We start from the raw sequence: 12,330 nt of genomic DNA, 5'->3' as shown, positions 1-12,330 counted from the left end.
GCCATACGTCCTCCGAAACACGACTCTGCCAAACCTCACTGCTTCTTGACACACTGCTCGCTTAACCCGGAAGCCAGCCACATCAATGTGTCGGAGGAAACACCGTCCAACTGGCGACCGTGTCCGTGTGCAGGCCCCCCAGCCTGCCACAGGAGTCGCTAGAGCGCGATGGTAAAAGGACATCCCATCCGTCAAAACTCTCCCCTAACCCGGACGACTCTGGACCAATTGTGCGCCGCCTCATGGGTCTTCCGGTCGCGGCCAGCTGCGACCGGTCGCGGCCAGCTGCGGGATCGAACCCGGATCTGTAGTGACGGCTCTAGTACTGTGATGCAGTGACTTAGATCGCTGTGCCACTCGGGAGGCCCGTCATCACCTCATGTTTCAGCATAATAATAATAATAATAATAATAATGTCTCAAGGATCTGTACACAATTCCTGGGTGCAGAAAATGTCCCAGTTCTCCCATGGCCTGCATACTCACCAGACATTTCACCCATTGAGCATTTTTGCGATGCTCTGCATCGACAACAGCGTGTTCCAGTTCCAGCCAATATTCAGCAATGTTGCACAGTCATTGAAGTGGAGTGGTACAACATTCTACAGTTCACAATCAACAGCCTGATCAACTCTATGTGAAGGAGATGTATCTTGTTGTATAAGGCAAATGGTTCTCACACTAGATACTGACTGGTTATCTGATCAACGCTCCTACCTTTTCTTAAGGTATCTGTGAAACAACAGATGCCTATCTGTATTCCCAGTCCTGTGAAATCCATAGATTAGGGCCTAATTATTTCATTTCAATTGACTGATTTCCTTTTATGAACTGTAACTCAGTAAAATCGGAGAAATTATTACATGTTGCGTTTATATTTTTGATCGGTGTAATTATAATTCCCTTCTCCCAGCTACCGTGCTTCTCTCACTCACATGGCTTTCTCAGATATCTCAATTTTTATTAGCCAATGCACATCACTTGATCTCTGGTCCTTCTCACAGCTAAGAAGTCGGCTACAAGTAATGTGCGCGTCACACTTATCGAATTCCGAGGTGCGTATTGAAGAACTGTCCACAATTAGCCTACTTTTTGTCAGCCAACAAAATGAGTAGGCCAAACTAACAGCAAAAGCACTAGCCTATGTCAATCAACTATCCCACATAGTACATTGACCTTTTCTATTGGTCAACTTGTCCTTCTGTGCAAGAAATAAATATTCCAAACATTCTCCGGGACAGTTGTGGGAAGCGATAGATCCCAAATGAATGCTACTACTCGCATTAAAAAAAACTTTTTTAAAGCAATGAGGCTGATGCAACACATCAGAACGTTTAGCTTAAAATGTTGATAAACTATTAGGCTATATCTTTAAATAATAAACACAGCAATGCGCACACGGCAGTAGGCTAAAAGTGCAAATGTTCCAAAACGCAATCAACTAGCTGGAAAACACTGTTCCCAAAAGTGACCACAAATGTGATTATTGCATGTAATACTTTATTTTATAGTTGCATTGTTATGGTGAAAATCATCTTCCCCAAACTTGAAACTCAAGCGCCGCCTTTTTTATGACTGTTGGGCTCTACACCAGTTGTGTAGATGTGCTTAATTCCCTGAGGAGGATGGTCCTCCCCTTTCTCCTCTGAGGAGCCTCCACTGATACAGATGAAGGATCTTAATTTGAGCACCCTTATGCAGGAAAACTTTTCTGCAATGCAGGACATTTTAAACTTGTATTATACTTTAGGTTTTAAAAGGCTCCTGAAGTTTGTAATTTCCACTTTGAAATTTCAGACTTGAAATGTATCAACCCCTACAAAAATGTCTATTCATTATAATCAACGTAATAATTCACAATTCCTGTTGCTGCATAATTATTTTCCTGCTGAAGCAGACTGGCTCACATTACGAGCCTACATCTGTATAACTGGGTGTGTTCCACCACTGAGAAACATCTAAGACCACAACAAAACTTCTACGGACGAACAAAAAATTTAACTGTTTCAGCCACTGAAGGCTTTGACACAATGTGCTATAAAAGACTAACTTTTCAGGACTGAAACCACACAGACGTTCTCCAAACCAACCATTGGAGAAGAGAGTCTGGTATGGAACCCCCAGGGAAGGGAGGCAGTCCCTGGCTTTGTTTAGTGCACTGCCTCCAACCAACACAATGTTCTCATACATTAGTTATGGAATGTGACCAGCAATGGTGCAATACCACAAGGAAAACAACTGCATCAAGACAAATAACTAGATATAAACACATAAACATGGTGGATTACATTCCGAAAGAAGTTTGCGTGATGGAGACAGTCTCAGAGGAGGAGTCAAAAGCAATTGATAAACAATGAACAAACACAAAGGTTCCCATCACTGTTCATACCCTTGTACTGTCTGTCACTGGGTCCCTCTCTGTCTCCTAGAGCTCCCTCTCTCACTCACTATCTTCCTCCATCACTGTTCATACCCTTGTACTGTCAGTCACTGGGTCCCTCTCTGTCTCCTAGAGCTCCCTCTCTCACTCACTATCTTTCTCCATCACCCACTCTCTGTTGTTAATTAAGTGAGAGATTAAGTAAATAGGGAGAGGGGGATGAGAGGGAGAATGAGTGGACTCCAGACTCCATCACTTCCAATGTGTCCACTTCCCTACATAGAACACTTACTATCAATTGTTTCACTGCCCCATGGTCTGGCTCCTTCAATCAAATGGCTTTGTCAAAGGCCAAGTGCCACAATATCTATTCACCTCACAAGGGCCTGACATTTCAATATGTCTATTCACTTTCTTTAGAGACTAGTGGTATTTCTACGAATGATTCTATACTCTAAAAATATAAGTATTTTTTGAGTAACAGCTGTAATCCATTGTGTGAAAGAATATATTTCAACATTTACCTCACTTCATCTGAATGAATGAGAATGTCAGTGTGCTGTGATACACACAGCTTAGAGCCTACATTCTCCAGAAGTACAGTGCACATTGCCACAATGACCTACCATGCTCCGTCCTGTAAGCTCCATATGATTGCATGCTGGGAGATGGAGTTTGCCTCAGGTGAGTGAATTCCGCCATGTTTTTCACTATGGAAGCATAGCAGACGAGATGAGGTTTAAAATCCAGTAATTCAGCAACGATCACGAGAGCCATCATGTGAACACACACACAAACCCCTGGAAAAAGACACAAGACAATAACAGATGCTCTTACCGTAAGGTGTAGGGGGAGAGATGGGGAAGGCAGGAGTAGGAGTCATGTCACTACCAGCCTCCACTCCACTGTCCATCTTTGGACCCTGAGCTCTGTAGTCCACACTGTCACTCCTGAACAGCATGCCATGCTGTAATACAAAACACACAGACGGAAATAAACACACACACACACACACACAGGAAAAACATGCGTGTGAACATCACCTCATTGTACCCAGCAAAAACAGTACACAGCAAAACATGGCACGAACACACAACATAGGGCACATCATGACAAGCAAGATAATGACAAGGTATCGACAGACATTGGGAGTCGGTGAGTCATGGTTTCAGTATGTTCCTGTACCTGGGAGTGAGGTACGCAGGGTGAGTAGGTCCGTGTGCTCTTGTACTCCTCCTGCACGCCCCAGCGTGAGCCACCGAATCCTGGGTGATCTGTGACATCACTGCCCTGCCGACTCTGCATGGAGTCCACTCTGACGTCACCAACGGACAATGGAGCAGCTGCACAGACACACAAACACAGAGACGGGGAGGAGGGTGAGAACTGGCCATTAATGTTGAACATACCAGAAAGCCCTACCACCACAAATCTATAGGAAATACACTTTTCTGAAGAATGTCAACCCGTTAAGCCATGTTTGTGACATGCTATTGCTTCACACATTGCATACCAAAGACCTCTGGCTCTAACTTCTTGACTACAATCTCTACTAGGAGTTATTATACCTCTCCAATAACTTCAACTAGGATAATGTTGAGCTTAGTACTAGTGTCTGTGTCGTTGTGAGTGGACAGGAGAGGAATGCAGCGGGGGCTGAGAGGAATGTGAGGTGGGGGTCAGGATTGTGAATGACTGGCGTGGGGAGACCCTCCACTTGGCACGGGGTGCTAATTTAAGGCCTCCCGGTGTGTGTGTGTGTGTGTGTGTGTGTGTGTGTGTGTGTGTGTGTGTGTGTGTGTGTGTGTGTGTGTGTGTGTGTGTGTGTGTGTGTGTGTGTGTGTGTGTGTGTGTGTGTGTGTGTGTGTGTGTGCATTCATCTTAAAATGTATATAAATATCACAGTCGTAGTAAGTACATTTTCCCTCAGTAAAGAAGTTATTAGCAAAGTCAGTGCTAGTAGGAAAAGACAAGAGCAGGCTGTTTTTTTCTGGGGGCGTGGGATTTATTTAATCTAGTCTTTGAAGAAGTAGAGTTTCAGACCTTTTCGGGAGATGGACAGATGGACTGTCTTGACGTTAGGGGGAAGCTTGTTCTACCATTAGGGTGCCAGGACAGAGAAGAGCTTTGATTACGCTGAGCGGAAGATGACCCATGTAGGGGTGGGAGGGCCAAGAGACCAAAGGTGACATAACAGAGTGCTCTGATTGGGGCGTAGGGTTTGAGCATAGCCTGAAGGTAAGGAGGGGCAGTTCTCCTTGCAGCTCCATAGGCAAGTACCATGGTCTTGAAGTGGATGCGAGCTTCGACTAAACGTTTGTCTCTGTTGTGGGTTGGAGGCATCATGGGGAGTTGAGCTCATTGAAGAGGATCTGAATGAATGGCCATCTCATTACCATGTGATAGACAAACACTGCAATGACTCTCACTATCACCTCTCTAATTCCTGATCTCAGGTGGGATCTCTTCATTGTCCTTTAGCTTGTAAACACAGTTATTTTTGGGATGTTGCTATCTTTTTCTGTTTTTGGGAGACCTCACTTTGTAGAGATATCATATATTCCAAAGACGATATCATGATTTGGGTTAAGATTATGTTAGTCACTCAGCAAACATAAGTACGACAGTATGACAGTACTTAGCCTATTTCCACGAAGGAAAGTAGACACTACACAACCAGGAAATTCATTTATAAATTGGGCTTGACATGTACACAACAGTGTCAAAGGCGTGTCGTTGAGCGAGTTTGCTTGTATTGTTCAGGATGTTTAATATGAAGTGTTTACTGTTTATGAGTGTGGCAGTGTTTGTGCATGTCTTCTATACAGCTGCTCTATACATGGAATCTATGGCTACAGCTGTTCTGTCTGTCTGTCTGTCTGTCTGTCTGTCTGTCTGTCTGTCTGTCTGTCTGTCTGTCTGTCTGTCTGTCTGTCTGTCTGTCTGTCTGTCTGTCTGTCTGTCTGTCTGTCTGTCTGTCTGTCTGTCTGTCTGTCTGTCTGTCTGTCTGTCTGTCTGTCTGTCTGTCTGTCTGTCTGTCTGTCTGTCTGCCATATTGTCAAACCACTGCAACTTCTCCAGAATGCTGCAGCCCGCATGATGTTCAACCTTCCCTATTTTTCCCATGTTATCCCACTCCTCTGTACGCTTCCAGTCAACGCTCGCATTCCACTTCAAGACCATGGTACTTGCCTACGGAGCAGCAAGAGGAACTGCCACTCTTTACCTTCAGGCTATGCTGACTGTCTCTGCACTGCTGTACTGTTGCTACTTGGCTCCCTGCCAAACCTTTTAGCTTTTTACTCTTAATAACTATTTAATCAAACTCTGTTTTTAACAAGTTTACCAAGGTCTTAGTTTTGTCCTCACACAACTTTTTTTAATTCAACTTTTTCACCATGGAGGCTTTATCTGGACATAGATCTGCAGGACCTCCTCCGGGCGAAAACAAGCTACTGTTGTCACGCCTGCTCCCGCTCCCCGTCCCTGGTGCTCTGGTGCGCCAGGCTACCCTTCTTTACACGCACCTGTCACCATCATTACGCCAGCAGCGCTCATTGGACTCACCTGGACTCCTTCACACTGTTGATTACCCCCTGTATATCTGTCTGTTCCTCGGTGGTGTTCCCTGCATCCGCATTAGTTGTTGTTATGTGTTCCTGTCCAGACGCTGTTCCGTTTCATGTCCGTCAGATATTAAACCTTCACTCCCTGTACCTGCTTCTCATCTCCTGCATCGCTCCTTACAACTGCAACATTATGCCTTCTCATTGCAGTCGCTATACTCTTAATATAAAGCAGAACTATCACCTTATGGTGAGGATAGCCGAGTGGCTTCAGACGCAATCGTTAGGCAAGGACAATTTAAGTGTAGGAAAGGATGATACAGCGTCTGTGCCACCAGTAAATACAGGTAGTAGTGTTAATCCCTGGCAATTTTCTTATGGCTACTGGAAATAAATGCTTTTAGCATCCTCAACCGGTGTTGCTCATTCAGCCGCTATAAACTTTCAAGCGGTTTTCCACACAAAGCAACGAGTCAGAGCCCGAGCCTTCTCAGGTCTCTCCTCCACCTCTACTGGATCTGAGCCGCCGAAGCCTCCCACCATTACCTCTGACAAATTGAAAACCCTAGTCGTTGGCGACTCCATTGCCCGCAATATTAGAATCATCCAACAATCATACATTGTCTACCAGAGGGCAGGGCTACCCACATAAAGGCTCATCTGAAGATGGTGCTGGCTGAGGCTAAAACTGGTGAGTGTAAATAGTATAGGGATATTGTTATCCACGTTGGCACCAATGATGTTAGGATGAAACAGTCAGACGTCACCAAGCGCAACATAACTTCAGTGTGTAATTTAGCTAGAAAGATATGTTGGCATCGAGTAATTGTCTCTGGCCCCCTCCCAGCTAGAGGGGAGTGATGAGCTATACAGCGCACTCGCACAACTCAATCGCTGGTTGAAAACTGTTTTCCCCTTCCAAAAGATAGAATTTGTAGATAACTGGCCCTCCCCCACAAACAGGACCAAGCATTGCCTGCTGAGGAGTGATGGACTCTCATCTTACCTATCAAGATAGGCAGGGCTCTAACTCCTCTAGCTCCACAATGAGATAGCCAGCCTGACAGCTTAGTGGAGTCTACCAATAGCACAGTCAGTGTAGTCAGCTCAGCTTTCCCCATTTTTAATCATGTGTATGTGACCAATACAATTTGATTTGATTTGAGACCATGTCTGTGCCTCGATCTAGGCAGGGCTAAATTAAACATTGCAGTGTTCGCCTTAGCAATCTCACTGGAATAAAGACATCCTCCATTCCTGTCATTATTGAAAGAGATTGTGATAATTTCTCACACCTCAAAATAGGACTACTTAATGTTAGTTCCCTCACTTCCAAGGCAGTCGTAGTCAATGAACTAAGCACTGGTCATAACCTTGATGTGATTGGTCTGTCTGAAACATGGCTCAAGCCTTATGAATTTACTGTTTTAAATAAGGCCTCTCCCCGCACATACCGCAAAGGTGCTGGTAACATTTACGACAGCAAATTTCAATATATATATACAGTTGAAGTCGGAAGTTTACATACACCTTATTAACCAAATACATTTAAACTCAGTTTTTCACAATTCCTGACATTTAATCCTAGCAAAAATTCCACAGACCCGCTCCAAAAGGCTTTTGGAGCCATCTTTGACTCAGTGGGTTTTGTCCATCATGTCTCCGGACCTACGCTTTGCCACATTCATACCCTGTGACTAGTTTTGTCCTGTGGAATAAATATTGTGGATCTAAATGTTTTTCCTCATTATCCTCAATTGCAACAAATAATCTGATCAGACTCCAACAAAGAATTATCAAAAGCCAAACTATAAATTCTTGGACAACCCAGATTCCTAGATGTCCTTCCAGACTCCCTCCACCTACCCAAGGACATCGGAGTACAAAAATCAGTTAACCACCTCCACTAAGGATCTAAATTTAATATTGAGAAATACTGTACCCTAGATGCAGTAGCCAAAAACATTTGTCACAAGAAATTAGGTCCCTGGTACACAGAAAATACCAGAGCCCTGAAGCAAGCTTCCAGAAAATTGGAACGGAATTGGCGTCTTCCGACTATCTTGGAGAGACAGTACCGTACAATATCGAAGAGCCCTCACTGCTGCTCGAGGAAACCTACTTTTCCAACATAATTGAGGAGATTAAAATCAATCCAACATGTATTTTTGATACTGTCGCAAAGATAACTAATAAGCAAAGATAACTAATAAGCTTGACCGGTATTTTTTTTTTACAACTAATCAGTCTTTATCGAATCTCCCATTCCTCTCAATTTTTGGGGAAAAAGCTGTTGCACTTCAACTCACTGACTTCCTGAAGACAAATAATTGATACAGTCTGGTTTTAGACCCCATCATACTAATGAGACTGCGCTCGTGAAGGTGTTAAATTACCTTTTAATAGCATCAGTCCAAGGCTCTGCATCTGTCATCGTGCTCCTAGACCTTAGTGTTGCTTTTGACACTATCGATCACCACATTCTTTTGGAGAGATTAGAAACCCTATTTGGTCTACATGGACAAGTTCTTGGCTGGTTTAGGTCTTATCTGTTTGAAACATATCAGTTTGTCTCTGTGGATGGTTTATCAATGATAAGTTTCGGTGTTCCTCAAGGTTTCGTTTTAGAACCACAATTGTTTTCACTATATACTACCTCTTGGTGATGTCATTTGGAACATACAATGTCAACTTTCACTGCTATGCGGACAACACACAGCTGTACAATTCGATGAAACATGGTGAAGGCCCAAAATTGCCTACCCTGGAAGCCTGTATTTCAGACATAAGGAAGTGGATGGCAGCAAATGTTTTACTTTTAAACTCGGACAGAACAGAGATGCTAATTATATGTCCCAAGAAACAAAGAGATCTGCTGTTTGAGCTGACAATTAATCTAGGTGGTTGTACAGTCGTCTCAAATAAAACTGTGAAGGACCTCAGCGTTACTATGGAACCTGATCTCACTTTTGACGAACATATCAAGAATATTTCAAAGCCAGCTTTTTTCCATCTTCGTAACTTTTTGTCCCAAAATTATGCATAAAAGCTAATCCATGCTTTTGTCACTTCTAGATTAGACTACTGCAATGCTCTACTCTCCGGCTACCCGGATAAAGCACTAAATAAACTTCAGTTAGTGCTGAATACGGCTGCTGGAATCTTGACTAGAACGGGGGAAAAAATCATATTATGTGCTAGACTCTCTACAATGGCTTCCTGTTAAGTCTAGGGCTGATTTCAAGGCTTTACTGCTAACCTACAAAGGATTACATGGACTCTCCTGCCGTACATACCTACACGTATGCTACAGTCACAAGACTTCTTATTGTCCCTAGAATTTCTAAGCAAACAGCTGGAGGCAGGGCTTTCTCCCATAGTGCTCCATTTTTATGGAATGGTCTGTTTATCCATGTGAGAGATGCAGACTATGTCTCAACCTTTAAGTCTTTACTGAAGACTCATCTCTTCAGTAGATCCTATGATTGAGTGTAGTCTGACCCGGGGGTTCGAAGGTGAATGGCAAGGCACTAGAGTGACGAACCACCCTTGCTGTCTCTGCCTGGTCGGCTCTACTCTCTCCACTGGGGTTCGCTGCCTCTGACCCTATTACGGGGGCTGAGTCACTGGCTTACTAGTGCTCTTCCATGCCATCACGTCGTTCCAGGTGTTTTTTTCGCTATACTCGACTTGAGTGGGTTGAGTCACTGACGTGATCTTCCTGTCCAGTTTTGCGCCTCCCTCAGGCTCGTGCGGTGGAGGAAATCTTCGTGGGCTATACTCAGCCTTGTCTCAGGGTAGTAAGTTGGTGGTCTGTTGATATCCCTCTAGTGGTGTGGAGGCTGTGCTTTGGCAAAGTGGGTAGGGTTTAATTCTGCCTGGTTTGCTCTTTCCCGGGTGTATCGTCGGACAGGGCTACAGTGTCCCCCTATCACCCCTGTCTCAGCCTCTAGTAGCTAAACTTCAATAGTCGGGGTGCTAGGGTCAGTCTGACCTATCTGGTGAAATGATACTGTCTTATCTGATGTCCTGTGTGAACTTAAGTATGCTTCCTCTAATTCTCCCATCTCTCTGTCTCTCTTTCTCTCACCTGCTGTCTCGACCTCTGAATGCTCGGCAATGAAAAGCCAACTGACATTTACTGCTGAGGTCCTGCCTTTCTAGGGAGTTTTTCCTAGCCACATCTGCATTGCTTGCTATTTGGGGTTTTAGGCTGGGTTTCTGTATAAGCTCTTTGTGACATCTGCTGATTTAAAAAGGGCCTTATAGATACATTTGATTTGATGCTCAACCCCTACACCCCAACCCGAGCATTCTGTTCTGCCACCTCTGGTCTCTTGGCCCTTCCACCCCTAAGTGGTGGGAGAGTTCTTCTCTGACCTGGCACCCCAATGGTGGAACTAGGACTGCAGAGTCCCTGTCCATCTTCCCCAAAAATCTGAAACCCTACCTCTTCAAACTTAAACTCACACTTGACCCTTTCCCCCTTACTAGCTCTGGCTTTGCTATTTTATTGAGGAAGAATGTACTCACTATGACTGTCCCACCTAGATATCTTAGGATGAATGCACTAACTGTAAGTCGCTAAAAGCTTTACACACCTGCATTTTACAATATTTGCACGTTGTTATAAAAACAAATCTTCAAGCTTTGTCACGTTCGTTGTTGATCATTGTTAGACAGCCATTTTCAAGTCTTGCCATTGATTTTCAAGCAGATTTAAGTCAATACTACAATTAGGCCACTCAGGAACATTCAATGTCATCTTGGTAAGCAACTCCAGTGTATATTTGGCCTTGTGCTTTAGGTTATTGTCCTGCTGAAAAGTGAATTTGTCTCCCAGTGTCTGGTGGAAAGCAGACTGAACCAGGTTTTACTGTAGGATTTTGCCTGTGCTTACCTCTATTCTGTTTATATTTATCCTAATAAACTCAGATGACATGCATACCAATAACATTATTTAGCCACCATCATGCTAGAAATTATGGAGAGTGGTACTCAGTAATGTGTTGTGTAGGATTTTCCCCAAACATAACACTTTGTATTCAGGACATAAAGTGTATTTCTTTGCAATTTTTTTGCAGTTTTACTTTAGTACCTTATTGCAGAAAGGATGCATCATTTGGAATATTTTTGTTCTGTACATGCTTTATTCATTTAGGTAAGTATTGTGTAGTAACTACAATGTTGTTGATCCATCCTCAGTTTTCTCCTATCACAGCCATTAAACTCTGTAACTGTTTTAAAGTCACCATTTGTCACGTTCCTGACCTGTTTTCTGTTAGTTTTGTATGTGTTAGTTGGTCAGGACGTGAGTTTGGGTGGGCAGTCTATGTTTTCTGTTTCTATGTTGGTTTATGGGTACCTAATATGGTTCTCAATTAGAGGCAGGTGGTTTTCATCTCCTCTGATTGAGAATCATATTAAGGTAAGTAGTTTCACAGTGTTTGTTTGTGGGTGGTTGTCTCCTGTGTCAGTGTCTGTATGTTACGCCACACGGGACTGTTTTCGGTTTTGTTTGTTCATTCGTTTTATGTAGTCAGTTTTCCTGTTATTGCGTTCTTCGTGTTACATGTAAGTTCGTCGCACCAGGTCTGTCTACTTCGTTTGTTGTTTTGTAAAATTATCAAGTGTTCTTCGTGTGTTTAGTTTCGTCTTGTTAAATAAATATTATGTCATCATACCTAGCTGCGTATTGGTCCTCCGATCCTTCTCTCCTCTCCTCGTCTGAGGAGGAGGAAGATCTAGAAAACCGTTACACCATTGGCTTCATGGTGAAATCCTTGAGTGGTTTCCTTCCTCTCCAGCAACTGAGTTAGGAAGGACACCTGTATCTTTGTAGTGACTGGGTGTATTGTCTGGGTGTATTGCCATAACAAAGAGGTTCTGAAATGACTCAAGACATTTCAGCTTTTGATTTGTAATGGTCTAAAAACACGATTCCCCTTTGACATGGTGGGGTATTGTGTGTAGGACAGTAACACAAATCTGCATTTAATCAATTTTAAGTTCTCTCTGTAACACAACAAAATGTGGAAAAGTCAAAGGCTGTGAATTCTTTCTGAAGGCACTGTATATGGCCATTTATCATAGATTGCATTTTTGTAAAGAAACTAAACACAGAGTGTTCCTGTACTATACTGTGCTGTGTGTTAAGTCTAGGCTTTCTAGAGTATGTAGCCGATATGCACAGCCAGGTACAAGTATCTGGAAACAGATGGAAAATGCGATGCATCAAGGCACACTTGTTCCTTGCTTGGAAATTCCTTGGTCCTCCTCCCGGCACTATGCTCACCTCTTTCTGTTCCCACTGGCTGCTCCAGGTAAATATCTTAAAGTGATTCACACTCTACTGACGGCCAGACCACACTCGCACACTCCAGGT

At 43.5% G+C, this 12,330-nt stretch overlaps 1 protein-coding gene across 3 annotated transcripts in view; it reads right to left on the bottom strand.

Moving 5' to 3' along the window:
• Nucleotides 1-12,330, bottom strand: part of LOC139559550 (tensin-3-like) — a 73,516-nt gene that overhangs the window by 23,128 nt on the left and 38,058 nt on the right. For 2 of the 3 annotated variants that reach the window (XM_071375640.1, XM_071375641.1), the window contains exons 14-16: nt 3,565-3,722; nt 3,217-3,346; nt 3,006-3,089 (exon numbers count right to left, since the gene is read on the bottom strand). In XM_071375640.1, coding sequence (XP_071231741.1) covers nt 3,006-3,089; nt 3,217-3,346; nt 3,565-3,722 — 372 coding nt within the window. The remainder of the gene's footprint in view (nt 1-3,005; nt 3,090-3,216; nt 3,347-3,564; nt 3,723-12,330) is intronic. The other variant, XM_071375642.1, reaches the window with a different exon arrangement.

The sequence above is a fragment of the Salvelinus alpinus genome, chromosome 30, assembly GCF_045679555.1.
Source record: "Salvelinus alpinus chromosome 30, SLU_Salpinus.1, whole genome shotgun sequence".
NCBI classification, from domain to species: Eukaryota; Metazoa; Chordata; class Actinopteri; order Salmoniformes; family Salmonidae; genus Salvelinus; species Salvelinus alpinus.
This window is presented reverse-complemented; position numbering and strand designations above follow the sequence as displayed.